The sequence below is a fragment of the Dipodomys merriami genome, unplaced genomic scaffold, assembly GCF_024711535.1.
Source record: "Dipodomys merriami isolate MVZ:Mamm:240054 unplaced genomic scaffold, mDipMer1.0.p SCAF_28, whole genome shotgun sequence".
Taxonomy (NCBI): Eukaryota; Metazoa; Chordata; class Mammalia; order Rodentia; family Heteromyidae; genus Dipodomys; species Dipodomys merriami.
Window position 1 is genome coordinate 12,820,880 of NW_027204270.1, and position 22,523 is coordinate 12,843,402.

At 51.0% G+C, this 22,523-nt stretch overlaps 1 protein-coding gene across 1 annotated transcript in view; it reads right to left on the reverse strand.

The window, feature by feature from the left end:
- Window positions 1-22,523, reverse strand: part of Man1c1 (mannosidase alpha class 1C member 1) — a 127,189-nt gene that overhangs the window by 9,907 nt on the left and 94,759 nt on the right. The window contains exons 3-8 of the mRNA XM_070037601.1: window positions 18,294-18,409; window positions 16,114-16,194; window positions 11,183-11,277; window positions 8,832-8,949; window positions 5,190-5,283; window positions 2,987-3,102 (exon numbers count right to left, since the gene is read on the reverse strand). Of these exons, the coding sequence (XP_069893702.1) occupies window positions 2,987-3,102; window positions 5,190-5,283; window positions 8,832-8,949; window positions 11,183-11,277; window positions 16,114-16,194; window positions 18,294-18,409 (620 nt within the window). The remainder of the gene's footprint in view (window positions 1-2,986; window positions 3,103-5,189; window positions 5,284-8,831; window positions 8,950-11,182; window positions 11,278-16,113; window positions 16,195-18,293; window positions 18,410-22,523) is intronic.

The window sequence follows — 22,523 nt, forward strand, 5'->3', positions numbered from 1 at the left end:
GTCTGGACTCTGCAGCTTGAGAACCAGGAGGCTTTGGGCAGGGCATGTCTCTTTTTTGAACACTCACTTTATTCCTATCTAAATGAGAATTTAGATTCCTGAGATGGCCAAGAGGACTGAAGGAGAGAATGTTCGAAGACTCAGGTCAGCATGTGGCCCTACCTGCTGCTTCCATTGCTTCCTTGAAGCCCACCTGAGCCCCTCCTGGAGGGAGAGCAGGCTGCCAGCACTGAGTTTGGGCTCAGGCAGACCTGTGTTGGAACACAGCGGTTGCAACTGTGTGACCCAGGCCTTTCTGAGCCTGTTTCATTGTCTGAGAGATGGAGCTAAATAAGAAACGGAAGATAAGTGTATGTACTTGGAGGAGGCTGCATGGCCAGAACTGCCCCTGGCTTTGATGCCCTCTCCCTCTGACATTCAGGGGTACCCCAGCTGGCTGCCCCTGTCTGAACCTCCCACACTGGTCTAGCAGTGCACACCAGTCCAGCCTGCTGTTTTTGGTCTATGGCTGCACACTAGAGTCCCCAGGGCGATTTAAAAGACTGTCACTGGACCCACCTGGTGTAACTGGTCAAGAAGTACATCTAGGACATGGGATTTGACAGTATTCCAGGCGGTTTTAATATGCTGACAATGTTGAGAACCACCAGAATATTCTTCAAAGCCTCAGACTTGCCCGAGGCCTAGCCTTTACCCAGGGTCAAAGAGGCTCCAGGCTCTTTACTGGGATCCCAGCCTAGCTCTTCCCTGTTCAGTCTGCTAAATAATTCATGGCCATTTCTTCCCTTGAAGCCTCAACTACAGGGTGCCTGAGGGGAGAAATATCAGTGTCACTTGTTAACTGCATATTTTCTCAGCAAAAAGCACGGGAAAGAGCTGGGGCTAATCCTCCAACAGGGGATGCTGGCCATGGTCTGAGCTCAGCCAAAGCCAGTGGCAGACAGGGGTGAGACAGACTGAGCTGGGCCTTGCACTGGGAATGAAGCAGGGAAAGCTCAGTTCTGAGCCACAGTTCACAGCTCTGGAAGTTTGATTCAGTGATTCTTCAAGCACCATCATGCCTGCCAGATTCATGCCACCAAAGTGCACTTAGAGATCACCCACATACACAGGCTTCCATCCATGTGCCTAATTGTTCACATTCATCCATCCATCCATCTGTCCATCCATCCATGCATCCATCTTTCCATGCATACAGGCATCATCCATTAATCCATTTACCTACTTATATATATATCCATCTATCCACAATCTATCCATCCTTCCACCCTTCCAGGCATCATCCAGATATCTATTCATGTACCTACGCATCCATCACATGCCCATTTACCCACCTACTCATATATCCACGCATCCTTCCACAAATCCAGGCATCATCCATCTATCCACCTATCTAGTCACATCCACACATGCATCTACCATCCACCCCACATCGATCCATCTACTTATATATCTATCCATCATCCATCTACTCTTATATCCATCCATCTAATCAGCTGTTCATATCCATCCCTCTACTAGCCAGCCAAGCATCCCATTTACCTGTTCACATCATCTACCTGTCCACATATCCCCTCAAAACATCCACCCATTCACCCCTTCAACTATCTATCTATCTATCTATCTATCTATCTATCTATCTATCTATCCGTCTATCCTTTCTCTTCACATATTCTTCCTTTATCCATCCATTTAGCACTTGTGCATTCCTTTGTTTATATAATAGTTTCTTTGGGCCTACTATGTGCCAGTCTGTTTCAAAAGATTGGCACACAAAGTAAACAAGGAGATTTTAGATAACTTACATTTTATCTGGGGAAAAACAGATGATCAAGTAAGTAAATATAAGCACATGGTAACGTCAGATATTGTTACAGGTAAAGAAGACAAGCTTAGGCATGTTCAGAGAAGGCAGAAATTTCTGAAGAATTTGGCCAGTACATTGAAATGTAGCTATTTGAATGATAGTTTGTGTAAGGAAGACAGCAAGTGCAAGAGTCCTGAGGTATCTCTGTTGTGTCTGGGGAATCAGAGAAGAAAGGATAAGGAGGTCATGATAATCGGCAGGGCTCCAAGTGGCCAGAACCCAGTGGGCAAAGGAAATGGGCCTGGAGTATTAGAGGTACTAAGGGAAGATGGTAAGGAGAGGGCATACATTTTCAGCTCTCTGGCTGCTATGTAGAGAACTGACTTAGAGACAGGAAAGGAGGGAAGCAAGGAGCCTAGTTTAGAGGAAATGAGGTGGTAGGTTAGACCAAGATGATGGCAAGTAACTTGATGGAAAAATGGGTTCAGAACCTGCCCATTAATTGAGCTTAAAGGATTTTGATGGATTCCCTAACCCTCAGCCCAATAGTTCAGGCTGACTCCCCGCTCTGTCCTAAAGTCTTCTTTTCTTTGTAGGGGAATCATTTTGGCTTACCATCTCTACACCACACTCTAGGTGTACATTCCAGGCTTGTGGACAGCCAACAGTGGAACCAGCTTTTCCAGGTCTGTGCTGTGTGGCCTTGGGCAAGTGCCTTCCCTTCTGCAGGCTGTGGCTTCCATCCACATAGGGAGAAGAAGTGCTCCACACACCCAGCTGGCCAGTGTGGCTGCTAATATGTCACCTCTAGTTTTGGCAGGAAGGTGGCTGTGGGGCACCCCAGTCTACAGCCTGGCAGCATGCTGGTTCTGGGACATTAATTGAAGCTTACACATTATAGGGAAGAGTCTGAACTGTGTTTTCTGAATCAGACAGACTGTCACTTGTTATGAGACCTTGGACAAATGACTCTAACTCCCTTAACTCATGAGGACACGGTGCAAAGTGCAGCTAGGGATGTAGCGGGGGTGGGTCTCCTTGTCATTCCTCCCCAGCCCACCCCAGAGAGGGCTAAGTAAGCTGCTGCCATCTGGCACCTGCCTCCAGCTCCCGGGGGGCCTGTGTGAGAGCCGGTGGCTAATGTCCACCCGCCCATGAAAAGCCCAGCACTCATCTTACCTCCAAGGCTTCGTAGTACATATTTTTAGCTTCCATATCTGTCTTGGCAGACATCAGCCAGGATTTGATCAAATATTCATAAAAACTGTCCCCAAGTCCTCCAACCGAGACGTGGTCTATGAAGGAAGAGGACAAGAGTGTTATTTCATCTGCCTCTGGCTGTGCGGGACCGACAGCAGGCGTGGCTCAGTGGCCCAGGGCTGGGCATGGGGGGAACTGGCATCTAATCAGCTGCCACTGAACCCCAAGTAGGGGCCAAGAAGACACACAGTCTGTGATGTGCCCAAATGCATGGGCTCATGGTCCTTAGCAGGCTGACCCAGGCCCTGGTTATTTATTAGCTGTAAATGAGCTGTGCTTCTTCAGAAAGATAATCTGGTGGCAAGGAAGTTCAAGACTTTATTGTCTAGTGACAAACACAGTAATTAACTAAATATGGGGCTGCTTCAGTAAAGGACAGACTAAGGAGGAGTAAATACCAACTCATCATAGACCCTTTGGAATGAGTGAGTTTCAATTGAGTAAATCTGAACAAAGGGGCTCAGGATGAGGTAGGCTTGAAGGCCCTCCCTTGCCCCAGCATTGCTGCCAGGGTGACTCAGGGAGCAAGGGGAAGCATAAAAGCATTGTACAGACTTAAAGGACACAGAGAGGAAGGGGCATGGGTAGCCCAAAGTGGGGATGAGTGGTGTTCTCAACTCTTCTGGAAAGGAGGGGAAGTGAGAAAGAGGTGGGGGGGTATAGAGTATGTCCACAGCTGCCATGAATCGGGTAGCAGCCATAGCCAGGAGCTGATTACTGATTATTACTCAGTCTTCCATGAAGCTCTTCAAGCAGCACCATTGGCTCCTTTCGTGGGTGGAAAAACAGTGGGAACCTGCATAGCTTGTCCACGGCCACCACATGAAGTGAGGAGCCCTCACTGTCTGCACGGAGGGTGATAACAAAGATGCACAAAGGCAGGACAAGTGGGGAGAGAGTGCCAAACAACAGGGGAACAAGTGCCACCTGGGTAAGGATGTAGGGAGGAGAGACAAGCACACAGGAAGGAGCCCTTGGGCTCTGGTGCTCCTTCTCATTTGTGAATCCTAGTCTGGAATTTCAATACTGGGCAGGTCTGCAGGAGACGAGGGGAGGCTAGACATTAAACTGGGTCAGCCTTAGAGTCCTGACAGCTCCCCACTGCTCTGGAAGTGGGGAGCCAGAGGCTTGGTAGCCGAAGACCTTAGCCTCTCCTGCCTCCTGACTCATTGCGGTCTCTTCTCTCTTATCGCTGCCACTCTAAACATGCGGGCTCAGCCTTCACTGGGTGCTGTGCTGATCCTGGCTTGGCTTGTCCCCTCTCGCCACCCTGGGTCTAGGTTAGGTTTTGTCCCTGCTCACAGCCACATGGATTTATCTGGTGAAATCAGCAGTGGCCAGTGCCCCTCTGCGGGGGCAGCGATCCACACAGCCATGGCAACTGGCTGTTCCGAGTGTTGGTAGAGGCACTGATTATGGGCCTGCAGCCCCTGTAGCCCTCCTCCCCCAGACTGTGGGCTCTTCATGGGGATCCCACAAAGAGAGAATTCTCTCTTGTGCTCTGGATCTACATGGAGGCAGAGGCCCAGTGGGTATCCAGAGCCAGCTTCAGCAGGGTGCCCAGCAGGGACTTGGGAGCCGCTCTGAACTCTACCAAAGTGCTCCCTCAGCCCTGCTGTCAGTGGTGAGGCAGGACTGGGCAAGGCACTCCATAGGTGACCAAGTAGTGTCATAACAGGGCCCTGACTAGGCGGGGGTAGTTCTTGGAGGTTTAAGATACAGTGATGATTAAGGAGTGTTCCCTCCTGTATGGTCAGGCCCTGTTTAAAAACCTTTTAAAAATGAGAGCTTATGAAAGAGGCTGGAGGAGGGGGAAGGGCCTCAAGCCACTTCCAGAGCAGTCAACTTATGTGGGACCGACAGCCTTTTGAGTTTGGGGGAGAACAGGGGAGGCTGAAGGCTAGGGGTGTGTGAAGGGCAGCACAGGCAGGGCTATGGTAACAGACGTCGTCACACTCACCACAACAGCACCAGAGACAATGAAGAGGTCTCCCCCAATGCCTGGGAGGCAGGGACTGTCCAGGAGCAGGTGCCAATGCCTGGCTGGGTATAGATGCCCAGACCCAGGAAGCTTGAATGGGAACCCAGGGGACAGACAAGAGGCAGTACTGTAGATACTCACGTTGCACCCAGTTCCCGCTCACCGGGCTGAGGAAGTTGGGGTAGAGGCCAAAGGGTTTGTCGATTTTCCTCAGGACTTTTCTGATATTCCTGACCTTCAAGAGATACAGGACAAGCTGCCACTTTCCAGAAGAAGCCACAGCAGCCCCACCCACCAGGGCTCAGATTCACATACATAGAAAACCATTCCACGGGGGCAGGAGGGAGAGCAGTGAATGAATTTCAGGTCCTCCTCAACAAGGTGGGAGGGTAGCCCTGCCCCTGTGCCCACATGCAGTGTGACACACTGCTGCATCGGGCCAGCCCACCTCCCCATGGCTACTCTGCCTGCTCCTACCTCACCCTGCTATAGGATGCTTTGGGGATTTGTTCTTTTTTGGTGGTGGTGAGGGTTTAGTTTATTTGACTGCATTAAATGAATTGTCCCCCTAACCCCACTTTGAGGTCCTGGGGTTTGAACTCATTGCTTTCAGCTCACTTGGCTTGCTCGCTTGCTTGTCCTTCTACCACTTAAGCCATGCCAGCTCTTTGTTGGTTATTTTGGAGATGGAGTCTCATGGACATTTCTGCTGTGAGTGGCTTTTAACTTCAGTCCTCTAAGTCTCAGCTTCCTGGGTAGCTAGGATTATAGGTGTGAGCCACTGGCACCCAGCTGTAAATTCTCCCTCGCTTTAATTTTTTATTGTTATTATAAAGGCTATGTACAGAGGAGTTACATTGCATAAGTCAGGTAATGAGTGCATTTCTTTTGGAAATTGTTACCCCTTGTGTATTGCCTTTTGAATAGGCCACATGTTCAAATCCAGAAATTCCATTGTTGAATCCATAAAAGGAAACAAAAATCAGTATGTGGAAGAGATAGTTACATGCTTTTGTTCACTGAGGCACTGCTTACAATGCCAGGATATGCAATCAACCCAAGTGTTCATCAATGGACAAATGACTAAAGAAAATGTGGTATCTACATACAATAAAATATTAGACCCCAAAAAGGACATTCCAACTGGGTACTATGGCACAACTCTAGAATTGCAGACACTCAGGAGGCAAAGAGCAAGAGGTATTGCAATTCAAGACCATCTGAGGCAAAAAGGTAGTAAGACAACCATCTCAATCAATCAACTGGGCATAGCAGTGTGTGTCTGTGGTCCCAGGTCCATCGGAAGCTGTGGGCAGAAGAAGAAGGGCTGGAGGCATGGCAAGTTGGACAGTGCCTGCTTTGCAAGTGCAAGACCCTGAATCCAAACCACAGTACTGCCAAGAATATATTTTTTAAAAGAATCAAAAGGACCTTCTTTTTAAAGTCTTTGGGGATTGGGAGTGTTGGTTAAAGGATACAAATTTCAGATGAGAGAAGTTCAAGAGATGTACAGTTAAAACACGGTGACTCTAGTGAGCATCAATGAGCTGTACCCTTGGAAGTTGCTACGAGAAGTCTTTGGTGTTCTCTGCATTGCTGACTTCATGTAGTTCAATTCCAAAGCATGTTAGTTTATGTGACCCCTTGGGAGTCAGTTCAGGGGCGAATACCCTTGTCTCTAATTGGCATCATAGGGTTTCAATAATAGTGGTAACACTGACAACAGCAGTTGTCAGCATCTCCAGCCCGCTATACACCACCCCCAGCCCTCACAGCTGTCAGGTATTGTCAGCTCAGCGTCACAGCAACTCAAATCTCAATGGGTTGGCAACTTGCTAATGGCCAGCTGGTTCTCAAGTGGCAGAACCAGGACATTAATCAAGTTTATATAACCCCTGGGGCCATACTCTGTGTGGGCCCATGGCCACACAGGATGGTGGTCACACAGCATCATGTAGCTGAGGCAACTCTGGGGTTGTGCAAGGTGAGGTGGGATTGAGGCTTCTCCATAGGTGTCTGCTCCAGTCGACACTGTGTCCGATTCAGTGCAGGTTCCTCCAAGAGAGGATCGAACCAAGCTGTCATCTCTCCGTAACAGGTTAATCAACACAGTCTGGAGCTGAGGGAGCAGCCCTTCAGCTGTCAGACCTTCTTCCCAGGACAGCACTGAGCACTAGCATATCAGATTTCATGTCCATTCATGTTAGCAGAGCCCATTATAGGGACAGGAATGTATTTGTACCTGAGCTATTCTCAACTGTCCTGGTGGTGAGCAGTGAAGCAGGCTAAATTAGCTCCTCTGGAGGGGGTGGGCACTTCCAGAATTTGGGTCAATTTGTTGACTGCCAATAATTGCCTCTGTGGGAGGCATGACTGGAGGATGAAAATAGCCAGGGTATGCAAATGAAGGACAGAGATGGATGGACTGATTCTGGAGGAACAGTTTGAAGTTTGATGTACTAATCTGTTGTGGAAAGAGCTGGAAAGTCCTGGGCCCAAATTCCAGCCTTATGGATTACCAGCTGGCTGGCCTTGGCAGGGTACTGAGCCTCTCTGAGTCTCAGTTTCTGCCTCTGTAAAATGGGGAAATAGGAAGATCGACTCTTCAGGATGCTGGGGGTCAGTGACCACAGTGTGTCCACCTACACAGTAGGCACGGGCAGTGGCAGTCATTATTCCAGCCTAACTAGGGGCAGCCTGCCTTCCTCATCTGCTCTCTCAGACCTCCCAAGGGAGGCTTGTTGCAGGGCAGTGGGTAGAGGGTAAGGGATGGGAGGGTACAAGGCCAGGGGCCTAGAATGGGAGAAGGGTCAAGAGAGTCAGGGCTAGGATTACATTTATCCCATGAGCTGTCAGAGGAGTCCCAGGAGGCCAGGTCTCTCAATAGGAGGAAAATGGCTGATGGAAGGGCTGGGCATAATATAGAATAAAGCATGGGAGGTAGCCATCTGGGCTGAGCAGTTCCTCCAGAGCCTGGAGGGTACTACTCTGAGTGAGTAGTGGTCCCAGCCTGGTATGGAGGGGCAGAGGGTAGCTGTAAGCAGGTAGAGCTGTAAACAAACGGCTCATCTCCCAGTCTCCTTGCTAATCTAGGAGCTGGCATTCCAGAGGGAAGAGAGGAGGGGCCCCTACTCTCTGTACAGGTCTGTCCTAGGGAGGTGCTGTAAGGTCTGGAAGGGCACACTGCCCACAGCTTCAACACTCCTGAAGAGCTTCCCAGAAAGTGTGGGCTGCTGTCAGGACTGCCTGTCAGCCCGGTTGCCACCGCTCAGCACTAATGTGGCCTTTGACAATAGGAACTATGACAGAGAAGAGTTTTGGTCTCTGCTATGGAGAAGAATCATTTTGCTAGCCTGCTGCCCGCACAAGCCAGTCAGGCATCTGGGAGTAAAAGGCAGGCAGATGCCACGTGGAAAAGCTAAATGTCTCTGGAAAGGGGACATGTGCACCAGCAGCCAATTCCTGCCAGCACAGGTGGTGCCTGGATTCCAGTTGTATTTCCTCCAAATTCCACAGTTCCTGATTTGCCACTAAGCCCATGTGTGCCAGTGTAACCTTCCTGGCAAAGCTCTGCCTCTCCTGTCCTCTGCAGAGTCTTGGGGACTGGGGACTGTCACCTGGACTGAGGCACAATCAGCAGCTCCAGCTATGCTATTAGTGGTGGCTCAGGGGGTTCCAAGACTGAGTTGTGAGGACAGTCACCTGTCATCTCTGGGAACTGAGTGACAGGCAGGCAGAGGATGCTTGGCCCTCTGCTCTCTGAGGAAGGCAGGGGAAACTCACCTTTTCTGCGAAGACCTGGTTGCCAGAGAGTTCAGTGAGGTGTAAGAATTCCAGGTGCAGGGATCCAAACTCTGCCAGGATGCTGCTGCTGCCTGCAGTGGCCCAGCCCCAGCTTCCACTGAAGAGAGACACACAGTCACCTGTGCTGGCCAGGGGCTCCTAGGACAAGAGCATCTGGGCTGCTGGAGGAAGTGCTGTGCACTAGGCACTGGTAGGAGATGCCTCATGCCACTTCTGCAGATGCTACCGACCCATTTTGCTGATGAGGATGAGGTGACCTGACTTGCCAAAGGTCATTTGGACACTTGTCTGACTCACAATGCTCTATATCATTAAGCAGTGTGTGTAAGACTTGGGGATCAAGACCTGGCACACAAATGATATTGGCAATGCTGTCGGGGAACACAAAGGCTCCATGGGTCACTGTGACTACCTCTGACTGGAAGACAAACAGTGCTGGGACTCAGGCCCAAAGGGGGCAGATGAAAACAGGGACCCATAGCCCCTCCCTCTGTCCACACTGTTGTTGTGGGCACATATAATGGACTGGCCTAGAGTCTCTGGGGAGACCCACAGCCCAGGCCTGGGCCTGCCCACTGGGGAATTGGGCTGAGATCAGGAGCACAGAAAGCATGGAGGCACCTCAGCTAGCGCTCACAGCTGTGAGGATGTGTGTCTGCCTCCAGTCACAGAACCAGGCCAGACGGACGTCCCTGCCAGTCACACAGTGGGGACAGCACATGGACCAATGCTTGCTGAGGCCAGAGTGCCCTGCATCCACACAGGCCTGCGCAGGATGCTCCCTTCACTTGGACTTTTCACCTGCTGTCCCTGGAATCTGAAGCCAGAAGACATACGGTTGAATATTGGCTAGCTTCAGATATCAGGCTAGCTATTGCATCCTGTGTGCCTCCGTTTCCCCATCTGCACATTGCCTCCTGACCAGTATCTGGTTTTTGAGGGGAGGGAGTGATGCAACCACAGAGCTCCTTGGACTGATCACCGTCACTGTCCTAGCCGTTCGTGCTGCTTGCAGGTCACAGGTCATAGTTGGCTCTGCCTCTGCTTCCCAGGTCAGCTCTCCTGGCCAGGCAGTGCCAGAGCAGGACCACAGCCTGTCTCTTCAGCCCTTTCTCTGTAGCTGCTCACCGACAGCTCTGCTGAAACTGTAGGTATGTGTGGGTGTAGGTGCGGTGTGGGGTCCAGCGCCCAGCGGGCCTCTGAAGAGCAGACTTGGCAGCACAAGCCGTATGCATCCCTGCCACTCTCCCATTTTTAGCAACAGACTGTTACCCAGAAAATGAAGGGGAAGCTTTGCCAAGAAGTAAGCATGTGTATATATACACACACACTGCAGCCCAGCACACAGCAGCCTCAAAACACTGTGCTTCTTTAGTCTGTGTGGGACTAAGGGCTTTAAGCCCTGCTCCGAGGGACATAGATGAGACAGCCAGGGCGGTGGCATAGAAGAGGGAGGGGATCCTTGACAAGGTCCTGTCCCAGACCCAGGAGAACAGTGCAACTGTCCCGGCTCTGAGGTGTCAATCCTGATGAGAACACTTTCCCTCCTTCTTGATGGGCTCCACCTGGACTTCAGTAAGGGTTTGGTTTGGCCACCTTGGAATGTTCCCACTCCCGAGGACAGAGGCGAGTGCCAGTGGTGTGGGCTTGCCAAGTGTTCTTTTCTTGCATGATTAGAGAGAGTGAAGCTAGAGGCCACAGGACAGCAAGGGTTCCAACCAGAGCTCAGCCTGCTTCCCTCCCAGGCATTGGCCACACCCCTGTGTAGGGTGTGTGTGAGCCCGAGACAGCTCACTCTGAGACGGAGCAGAGGTCTGGCACTACGGAACTACCATAGACTTCCTCAACTCAGCAAGTTGTGGAGCCTCAAGGATGTCCAGAGAGCTCCAGGATGTCTCTGTCTTCCAGGCTCAGGATTCAAGAACAGGGATGCTGTCTTGGAGAGGGCCAGAGCCCATGACTCCCTTTGGGGAGGGAATGATGTACCCATGGCTCCAAAGCCGTGGCTGTGGAGGAGGGTGCTGGGCCAGCCTGGTGGGCTGAGTCAAGACAGTGCTGTGGGATGTCTGCAGAGGACCAACCAGGACCAGGTGGCCTAAACCCTGAGGACCAGGCTTGGTGACAAACACCAGCCCAAGGAGAATCCTTGACTACGGCTGCTCTCAGAGTGTCACTAATTTACTTAGATCATTAAAATAGAAACTGTCCTCTCCCCGTGCCTCAGTTTCTACATTTGTACAGGTGACCAAAGCCAGGGCCTCAGGCCTCCTCAGGAGGCACCACCTAGGCAGGCCAGCTGCAGCAGATGCAGGGAATGTGAAGTGTCCTACCTTTTGAAGTTCACTATGCCCTTTGGGATTCCTGTGGGGGTGTTGAAGGCGGGCAGGAGCTTCTCTCCAAGCTTGATGGCCTTTATTCGGAACACCTGCAAGGAAGGGTCAAAGGGCAATGAGTGGGGCAGTCACTGCTGAGGGCAGGGTAAATCCACCACGGTAGAGGCTGTGACGGGCCTGCAGCCAGCCTGGGAGGGGGCCTGGTTCCTTAAATCACTGGTTTTGTGGTTTTAGATGTCATGTCTCTCTGAACCTCAATTTCTGAGAATCTGTAGAATGAGGATAAATTGTTCTCTTCAGACAGCTGTTGGGAGCAATGACAATCAGATAATCATGGTAAATCATCCACCACCATGTCAGACCATGACAAAGGGCTGTCAGTGTGATTAGGTGACCAGTGGGAAGATGAGGGGAAAGCAGTGAAGACCTGGCTGAGTTTGAGCAGGCCACCGGTGGTCAGTGATGCCCTCACACAGGCCCACAATGTTACAGGCTGAGAGCGATCGTCCCCAGAGGCTATGTACTGAAGGCATGGCCCCCAGCTCGTTGTGTTACTGGGAGGTGGCAGAATCTCTGGGAGGCTGGCCCAGGTCAATGGTGGAGTGCCCTTGATGGAGATATGGAGACTCTGGTCCATTCTCATCTCTCTCTTTGCTTCTTGGCCATCACGAATGTCTCCTCAACAACAATGTACTGTGGCACCAGAGACCCAAAGAAGCAGGCCATGTGAACACAGACTGAAACGCTGAAACCGTGAGCCAAAATAAACTTTCTTCTTTTGAGTTGATTATCTCAGGTATTCTTGTTAGTGATGGGAAGCTGACTTATACACTGAAGATGTGGGAAACAAATAGTACTGTCTGGCCAGGCGCCAGTGGCTCATGCCTGTAATCCTACCTACTCAGAAGGCTGAATTTGAAGAGCGAGGGTCCAAGCCAGCCCAGGCAGGAAAAGTCCATAAAGCACCAGAAAACCGGAAGTGGTGCTGTGGCTCAAGTGGTAGAGCGATTGCCTTGAGTTGAAGAGTTGAGGCCCAGAGTTCAAGCCCCACGACAGGCCCCCCGCCAAAAAAAAAAAATAGTACTGTATGGATAGACTGTAAAGAGTTCTACATAACTGCTATGACCACCCCTTTCCCCAGGATCCAGAAACATCTAATTTTTTCTCCTGACACTCTGATGCCACCCACTTTAGAGTTGGGGAATGAAGAGAAAGGTCAAATGGCTTGTCCTCAGCCACCACATCATAGCAATGGAGCCATGCTGGGACCCAGGGAAAGGTCCCCTGTCCAAGGCTCTGGCTCTGTTCCTCCAAATGCCATGTTAGTGGCAAAGGACCAGGGATCTCCTGACTCAGCAGTGTTCCTCCTAGAAATTTATTCTGAGTATGTAATAGTGGAGGTTGTAAAGCTATCACTCTATGGATTTTAGTCTAGCACTGCTCAGAACAGTGGGGGAAACAGAAATGTGCTAAATACCAACAGAAAGTGGTTAAATTAGGACTTACATGTCATGGAATACCAGGAAGACACTAAAGTCATGGAGATATTTAAGGGTAAAGGAAGAGTTTATAATATACCAAGAAAAAATTTCAAACAACATAATTCAACTTTCAAAAATTCTATGTGGATGCATGAGGAAAGGAAAAAAATGCCTCATATCAATAATGTACGCTTGTGAGGGGCAAGCTCATGGACAATGGCACTTTTCTTCTTTTGGCTCATCTCTATTTTCTCTGCAATTTGTATTTTTAAAATTTTTTGTTTGATTTGGGAATCTCACTATGTTGCCCAATATATCAATCAAACTGTCCAATATTGGATATAAACAACAAAAGAGGAAGGATTTATTTAGGGGTTTCAGTCTACCATGGAGGGCAGAAGACAGAGTGGGTGGGAGAAAGGGAAGTAGAGATGGCCAAATACACAGAAGGAGGAAAAAGGGGAAGGGGGAGGGAAGATAGAGAGGGGTGGGGAGAACAAGCTCTGTACTTCAGGGTTTCCTCTTTCTTCCCTGTTTTATTCCACAGGAGGTGCTCCAGCTTATTGGATGGTGCTACTCATATTCAAGGCGTATGTTTCTCCCTTTGTTCATCCGCTCTGAAAAGCTGTACAAGACATCTAGAAGTATGCTTTACTAGTCTCCTGGGGCTTTCAATCCAAAGGAACTGGTGGTAGTACATGCCTGTAATCCCAGCTCCTCAGGAGGTAGAGATCTGGAGGATCATAGTTCAAGGAGAACCCAGGCAGTTTGTGACACCTCCATGTAAATAAACAAGGTGCATGTGGTTTACACTTGTAATACTAACTATACAGGAGGATAGCTAGGAGGAGTGTTGTGTTGCGGTATGAGGCTGGCCCAGGTAAAGAGTTTGAGATCATGTCTTAAAAAAAATAACTAAGGCCAGGCACTGGTGGCTCACGCCTATAATCCTAGCTACTTAGGAGGCTGAGATCTGAGGATCATGGTTCAAAGCCAGCCTGGGCAAGGAAGTCCGTGAGACTCTTATCTCCAATAAATCACCAGAAAACCAGAAGTGGCGCTGTGGCTCAAGCGGTAGAGCGCTTGCCTTGAGCTGAAGAGTACCCAAGCCCAGAGTTCAAGCCCCATGACCAACAACAACAACAACAACAACAACAACAACAACAAAAATAACTAAGCAAAACCGGCTGGAGGTATGGCTTACGTGACAGGACGCTTGCCTAACAAGGGCCAAGGTCAGATTCTCCTACCTGGAGCCACGTGGCCTCAGTAGGAATGTCCTATCTGAGCCTCATTGTCCCCATCTACACAATGAACAGTACTGTGTACCCTAGTTTCCTCACAGGGTGTTTTGGTAACTCAAACAAGAGGAAGTTTATTGTAAACTGTGAAGTACTGTGCCAGCACCACCTTGGGCAGCCTGCTAGCTCATCTCTTGAAAGTTGCTTCTCCTCCTGTAGCTTCCTTCCTCGGAGGCAAAGACAGATTGTGGTGGCAGCAGGGATGGGGCTGCTTTTCCCAGTCTTCCCCATATATTCGTGGGAAACTGAAACACTGGGGAGACTCAGTCGACAGGCATCCACTGTATGTGGACCAGGGACAGAGAAGAGGAGGGCTCAGCCAGGTATGGCTGAGCCTGGGTCACACACAAGGACAATGGAGGCATGGGATAGAAAGGCTAGTGGGTCAGGAGTGAGGGTGGGACACATCCCTCAGTGACTAGGTCAGGAGGTGACTCTGTTTCCTTATTTGCACCTCATGGGAGTTTGAGTTCCCTCCAGTAGGTGTCTGGAAGGGGGTGGAACCCAAGGACAGTGAAGAACGATGGGGGGTATGTTTCCTGGCAGGGGGCTACAAGGACAGAAGCAGAGCCTGCCTGTCCTGGGGCGCAGACTGCTTGCCCTTCTGAACCATTTCTTAAGTTCCTGGGGCCCCTGTCCACAGCCACTTTCCAGGGGGTGCGCACAGTAGGAAGTGAGAGTGAGGTTCCTTCAGGGAGTCCAGGGCTCAGAACCACAGACACCCTTGGAGGTGGGAGGGATGGCTGGAAGGGAGAAGAAGGCAGGGGACTGTGGGCCACCTGAAGACCTCTAGCCACTTTTGGAAGTGCTGACTTGAAAGGCAACTGCAAGCCTTAGCCACATCCATCTCCCACTGTCCGGGAGGCCAGGCCACTGCGTGTGATGCGCATGAATGCCTATTCTCTGCTCCTTCTGTCACTTTCCAGCCTTGTGGTTTTCAAATATAATTCAGTCTCTGGGTGGCTGGAAGCCGAGGGCTCCCATCTACAATTTTTTGGTGACAAATTGGTACAAGCAGTAATCTCTGCTGAGAAGATTATGTTCGATGCAGAGTTGCCGGAAGTGACAAGAGAGATAGGCGGCATGTTGCCTCTGAGTCCTGACTTCAGTCTTGCAGCTGAAGGAGGTGAAGAAAGGTAGAAATGCCTCTGGTCAGTGGAGGGGATAGGGATTCTCTGTGGCTCTGGGTAGAGGACAGAAGGCAGAATTGTCTCTGGTGGGCAAAGCAGGAGGATCAGGACCCAGGGCAGTGTCTGAGCTGGGCAGCGCTGCCCTTCTAGGTCATGAGATCAATGGCCTGTGTTCTGGAGACTGCCAGTCCGGCCATCTGATACATGGGCTGTGCTGTTCCAGGAGTTCACGAGAAGGGGATGAAGAAGTCTCCCATTCTGCAGAGCTTTATGATACTCAGAATTATCTGACAAAGAGGAGAATGTGAGTTCTGGAGTGACAGCTCTGGACCAAATCCTTTTCCTCCTATCCCATTTCACAGCAGCTCTTAGGCCTAAGGCATGTCATGACTTCCATGACCAAGGAGGGAGGCTGAGAGATAGGAGAAGAGGACTGGCCTGTGGCAAGTGAGGAGGTAGAATGAGGCCCATGACTGCCCCCGCATGTCACAGCTTTCCTCATAAAAGCCAGCAGGGGGATCCCAGAACAAGGCTGCGCATGTATGGCCTACCAGAGGTAATGGCCTGTATCCTCACTGTCCCACTGGGACCCAAAGCTGGCACCCAGTTGGCATGTGGCTCAGGAGGGGACAAAAGAGGAGGCTATGGAATAGGACAAATCCAGGACTCCAGAACTGGAAATGATGAACAATAGTAGTCTTGCTTTGTTAGTCCCAAGAGCAATGCTGCTGTCTGATGGTGCTATGCATGGTGATCAGAGAAGGCACAGCTGCTGCCCTTGGAGAGCTCACTACCTGCTGTGGGAGCCAGGGTGGCAGGACTGAGCAGCAGAGTAGACAAGGAAGAGCCTTCGGGTGGCACCTGAGGTGCTTGTTGGGGTTCTTGGGTGGCCTCTGGCAGATTACCTGCCCCTTGAATTCTTCTGCTTTCATTGGTGAAAGGAGGGTAGGACCATGTATTTCCTAAGGCCGCCCTTCCAGTCTGCATAGTCCTAGTGTCTCAAAGGGCCAACTCACCTCTTCTCCTGTCAGGTAGTAGGCTGAGAGGAGTCCTCCAATGTAGCGAATGTTCACCTCAAACAAGGATGCTTCCCCACTCTGCAGAGCAGAAAGCAGAGGGGAAGTAAAGATACCTGCAAAGACACCTGTGAGTTTCCAGAGCCAACCAGGACCTCCAGACCTCCATCAACACATACTTTGGTTCCCCAGCAGGACAGACCAGGCTCAGTTTTCATAGCAAAAGCTGAGAAGGGTGAACACCTGCTTGGCAGTTACTATCGCACATTTACAGCATTCCAAATAAACACTGGGCTTGGCTCCTTCACCAGATCTTAGGGCTCCAGGCCATTAGTGCAGTTATGCCTGGCTGCACTCCAGTGAGTTCCAGGACTTGTGTTGGGAGCTACTGGTGAAGCTTACCCCAAGGGGCAAATCTTCTTCTAATCCACTTCTCTTCCCTGAGAGCCCCAAGGCTTGCATGGTAACTGAGAGGCCCTTCCCCAGGGTGATGGGCAGGAAAGGTTCTCAAAGGAGGCTGTGGGCAATGGGGCAGGGCTAGTCCTAAATGCAGGCTGGTGTATGCTTGGAAACCTGCAGAATCTTTGTGTTGGGCCTGTCAACCAAGGTTGTTGAGGCAACTTACAAACACCAGGCTTGGGTTAAAATCCCACCTGGGTTACATACCTGGCTTTGGGATCTGAAGCAAGACATCTTATCTTTCTCTGCCTGAGACTACTCCTAGGGCTGCAGGGTGGATACAGGTAAGAAGTTGCCAGAACCACTGGTGGGAGGCACCTGTTGTTACCTCCTTTGCCTCCCTCTGGCATACTTTTATTGAGAGCAACAACCATCAACTGCTAACCTGCAAGAACCTTTCCATCATCAACATGTATGGGAAGCTACTCCCTTTCAGCCTAACAACCCTCGTGGGTGGTCACCTCTTTTCCATATGAGAATGCTAAGGTTCAAAGAGGTGATCCCACCTTGCTTTCCCCTAGGGACACTCTAACCTGCCCCAGACTGCTTGAACATCTCTAGGCTCCCTGGCCACCTGGGCAGTGGCTGCTGCCCAGAGGAACACAGACGACAAAGATGCCCTTTCCCTCCCCTCCGTCCTCCCATCAATAGGGAGGATGCTACTCTTCCCTGACTAACGCATAATACCACTGAAATCACAACCAGCCTCAAGATGACCACGGAAATTATGATGAAAAGGATGCCACTTTATCTTTGTGGTTTACAGAGCCATACAAGCTTTCTACAATACTCCAAGTAGTCCTCACATCAAGTCCAGGACTCAGGCCTTGCTGTGGTCACACTGTCTTAGTGAGGGATACCAAGGCGGAGGGAGGCGGAAGCCTTTTTCAGACCTGCCTCTGGGGGACACTACTCTCTCACTGCTCTCCAGCCCCCGCCCTGCCCTCAACTCTGTGCTGACTAAGACACTCCTTGAGGGAGCAGGGGCTTGCTTCACTCCTGCCTGGCTGCAGAGCTGCCCCAGGTGCTGCACCTCAGAACCTGGCACTTGTGGGGCCCTGCACTAGCTCTCAGCAGGCGAAGCTGTGCTTCCTCCTTCCTGCCCAGAACTCTCCACTTCTTATTCCTCAAACTGACAGGTGACACGTGGCTTCAGGCCAAATCCACTGTTTAGTCTGGACTGTGAGAGCTATGGAGTGGGCCTCAAGTCTTTTGTTCCATCCAGACACTTGAGCATCCCCTCAGCAAGGCCCTTGGCCCTTAACCCTCACCAAGGATGCCTGCAAGAATGGGAACCAAGAGGTCCTGAGCTTGGTCCTGGGCCCACCACATTGTCTCAAGAGAGACAAGCAGGGGACACGCAGAGCTGACATGGGTGGAGAGATGAGCCACTTCTTCCTCCAGACAGCCATTCTCTGCCCTCACTGCTGTGGCTGTTGCTTTGCGACAGATGCAGCGTCAGAAGAGCTGTCCTGGGTGTAAGTGATCTGCCCTAGATGAGCAACGGTGAATGAAAGGGAAGGAATGAAAGGGAGAGTCTTTCTCCTCATGGGAGGACTTCAGGCTGGGGGGAGGGAGGAGGCTTCATGCAGCCCTGGTTCTGGGACTGTCCTGCTGTGCAGCCTCAGGCAAAGGCAGGACCCTTGGTATCTTGGGCTTCAAAGATCTCTTGGGGAGTTGGCTGCTGACAAGTTTTAATACCCTGAGGGTCTCTAACTCACCACATTCAGGTGGAAGCTCTCTTCTACCCAGGTCTTGGCTTCCTGGAACTCCTCCATCAGCTCCATGAGATACAGTGTGTCCAGAGAATCAATGATTGTTGCCCCACTGAGGCCACCTGCAGGCAAAGAGGATTAAAGTGTGGCTTGGTATCGTTATTATCCTTCCCATCCCTGTTCTCCAGGGACCCCAGATACAGGCAGGCTCCAAGGCATGATCCAAGGGGACTCCAATGCCACCAACAAATGCGTGAAGATCTCACGTCCTCCTGGTGGCTGCTTCCTCTCTCTGCAAAAGCAGGGAAGGAGACAGCACTAGGTGAGTCCCTTCTTTGACCTTCCTGAGCCTCCAGAGTAGCATGTATTACAGATGTAAGCCACCAGTGCCTGGGTTCTTACATTATTTTTATAGCTAGAAATTTACTTCCATTAAAAAGGAAAAATTTGGGAAGAAATCCAACTAATGCACAAATCAACACAACTTGAGTGTATAAAGGAGCCATACTCCCGTCCTTGTTACTGAACTTTAGAACCTGGCCCTGGGTGCTAACTGCAAAGACTGTTTTCTAACAGTCCACACTATGAGAACAAGACCCTGTGTGGTACAGAGAGCCTGCAGTCGAGAGGACTAAAGGAGTGGGGAGGAAGAAGGATAAGCCTAGAGCCATCTGGAGGGCTTCCTGAAAGAGGTGGCTGTCTATTTCTCATGAACACCTTAAAACTAATTATTACAGAAAGCAACCACCTCCTTAGGGACCAGAATATAGTAGTCAATTGTATCTTTTGGGGATCCCTACTTTATATGTTTAACTTAAGCATATTTGCATGTGACCTCCGCACATTTTCCCCTACACTTGACCTCATCTCAGATCACTTACAATACCTAGTACAAGGTGAAAGCTGTGTAAGCAGCTGTTACACTGTTCAGGGAACAATAACAAGAAATACATTGTCAGGAAATGTTCAGCACAGAGAATTTATTTTCCTATGTTTTTCATCTCTGGTTTGTTGAATCCACTGATGGAGATGCTGAGACCCCACCGTGTTGCCTTCAGAAGAGTTACTGCTCCACAGTATCCTCCTTGGGGGTGGTACTGAGTCACAGGCCCCACCCTCCCATACAGGACTGGAGCTGCTGAGGGGCCCCCTCCACCCCATCCCATGCATTCAGAGTTCAATCTGGGCCCCTCAGCCATTACTGGTCTAATTGCTCACTTGTGTTGGTGCTGCAGACAGAGAATGCTGAAACCTAGCCGTGGCCAGGCAGGGTCTGACAAGGAGTAAAGTCAGGGAGAGGGACAGGGTGAGGGGGAGGAGGAGGGAGGAGGGAGAGGGAGGAAGATACGGCTTAAGATTAAACAGCATTACCAGAAGAGAGGGTTGGCTGTGCAGGTGAGGGTGCAGCCATGCACTGGCTTAGAAATTAGGGCTGAGGTGAATTTCTAGAATGCCAGCCCCTTCCACACTTCCAGTCCGTTAGGAGACACAAGCCAAGCCAGATAGTCTTTCTTGTCCCAGCTGCCTCCCTCTAGGTGTCAGGCTGGAGGAGCTAAGGCCAGGGAACCGTGATGGGTAACAGATGCATGGAGAGAGGCTAAAGCCAGCACAGGCTGGTGCCTATGCCCTTGCACTGCAGCTAGGCCAGCAACCTGCAAACCTGATGTTTTAAGGGCCCAGAGGGATCCTGCTACTCCACACCTCAGATGATGCCCAAAGGGCTGAGATGCAAGGGGACCTGTCCCAGCACTAGGCAAGGTGATGAGCTCCCCATTGACATGTGGCTTCTCAACGCTCTGCAAATACTCTCCAGTCTGACTGCTCGCCCTGCCATGCCTGCCCCAGTGGTTCTCCAGGCCTGCTAAGGCCAGCAGAGTGGCCATAGTATCTGATTCTGGAGACCTTTTCCTGGGCCACCTGTGGGTTCACCTTACAGTCCCTCTGACCCCTGGGCCAGGCCAGGAGGCAACAGGGCTTCTCGTGACCAGCTCTGCCCTGTAACATCTCTGAGGACACCCGATATGGACAGCTGAGAAGCAGCTGGCTGAGGTTTGTTGGCAAAGTCCTGCCCCTGCTCTGGGCTCCTTCTCTGGGTTGGCTGCTGTCCACCAAGGCACTCACTGGAGAGCCTTTCATTCAGGCTAGGGGTTACCCAGAGGCCAGGCTGGGTAGGAAGGCTCTATCCCCAATCCACCCTATGTGTGGCCTGGCAGTTCCCCATGGAAAAACACATGCCCTACAGTAAACAGGCCAAGGACTTGCACGTGAAAGACCTACAGGCCTCAAAAAGGCACCCTCAACCCTCCACTGGGACTGGAGCTGAGGTGGGCTCCAGTTGAGCCCTCAGTAGCTCTGAATTCTTCGTTTCACAAAGGACACCCCATTGTGAAGGAAGCAAGAGGCAGTGAAGAATTCCTGTAGGCTAGAACTCAATGCTGGGTTACAATCCTAGCAATACATCTTCTCTAACCATCAATGTTTTCTTCTGTCAGGTAAGTGGAAAGCCGTGGGCGGAGCACCAGGGAACCATGCCCTGACCCTGACATGCCTGCTATCCACACAGCTGACACATCTGTCCCTAATTGGAATGGACAGGTACTTGACACACCAGATCACTGGCCCCCTGAGCTCTGGACAGTCCTTCCACAAGGTCTTTGGGATCCCATTAGTGTCTGCTGTGTGTGAATGACCCTCCTCTCCAGCCAGCCAGGCCTCCTGAGAAACCTCTGGGCAACCACTGTGTCCCTTGGCCTCCAGCACAGGTACTGCCCCCTTCTTGAAAGAGTTGTTTGTGTCCTTTTCCTGTCCACAACAGCAGGGATTATGGTCTGGATCAGAGACAACCTTGTACTCAGGAAACAGCTGCTGACTGCCCAAGGAACAAAGGAGGCTGCTGCAGTCTGCTCCTATGCCTCAGGCCTGGTGCTGGGTCTCCACGGGCCTGGCCTTCCAGCTCTGGTGCTGGCCTTCCTCCACTGGCCTGGACTTCAGTGCACCTTGCGTCTTCCACCTAGCTTTGTGACTGCTGTTCCCAGCATCCTTTGCTGGCTCCTCTCATCTGCCCACAACTAAACACTGGGTGAGTCTCCCTCTTACTCTTGTTTCTTCTCTGCAGTCTCCCTCCACCTTAGTGATTCCAGAACATGAAACAACTCCTAGGTTTAAATTTCCAGCCAAGACTTTGTCCCCAGTCCCCAAATAGACACATCCAACTCCCTGCCCACATCCATTCGCCCCCTCCACTGGAAGGCTGTAGGCATCTCTCCTTTTAATGTCTGTGAGCAATCCTGTTCTACTTCCAAACACTCCCAGCCCCATCCTGCTGTCTACTGCTTCCCCCAAGGGCCACGCTCCTACAATGTGCCTCTGCTGTTTCTCAGGCCTTACCAGTCCTGCAACAAATCAATCCCAAGCGCCTCCTAATCATCCCCAGGGCTTCTACCTCCTCCTCTACCCTGTCCACTTTTCTCCTGTGGCCAGAGGAATTCCATAAAGATGCAAGCCATACCAGCCACTGCACTCTGTAACTCAAGTCCTTCCCATCTAACTTGCAGTCGGTCCATCCATACTCAGGGCCTGTGATCTGGCCCCATCCCCTCAGCATGTCCCTCACACCAGGTGTACAACTGAGTCTCCCAAGCCTGGGCCTGATGGCTGAGGGTTCTTCTGCTGCAATGGCACCCCTTGATGTCCTGTCCTATTTTTCTCTTGACTGTAGGACCAGGGGCAAGGCACAGGGTCTGCTCACCTCACTGCATCTGTTCTCACAACTGCTACACCTACAACACTGCAGCGCTTCCCAGATGGGGCCCCACTGTGCTGGGAAGGAAGCCCCTGCCTTGGGGAGAATGGGCAGGTCTGGAGGCTGTGGCCCACTCACATTCTCAGCACTTACATACCACCTGGGTGGGAATTTGTCAGGCTGAACAAACTTGGTCCCCTGAGCAAGCATCGATGGTGACCATGTCCAGGGCTAGGTTAAGTCCACTCCAGGAGCCAGTGATAATGGACAGAGATCTCCCCCAGCTGTGGCAGCCTAGCTGGGATTACCAAGCATGCCCAAATCACAGCCTTTCAGGGACTTCCTATTGGGAGGCTGTTTCCTCTCCCAAGACCTCCTCCCAGGACTGCCTCCTCAGAAACCACCTGCCTGTCTATGTTGTGGTTTGCATCCTCTCTGGACTCTGTCCTGTTAATGACAATGAGGTTTTATGGGATGTTTTATTAGCAGAGAGA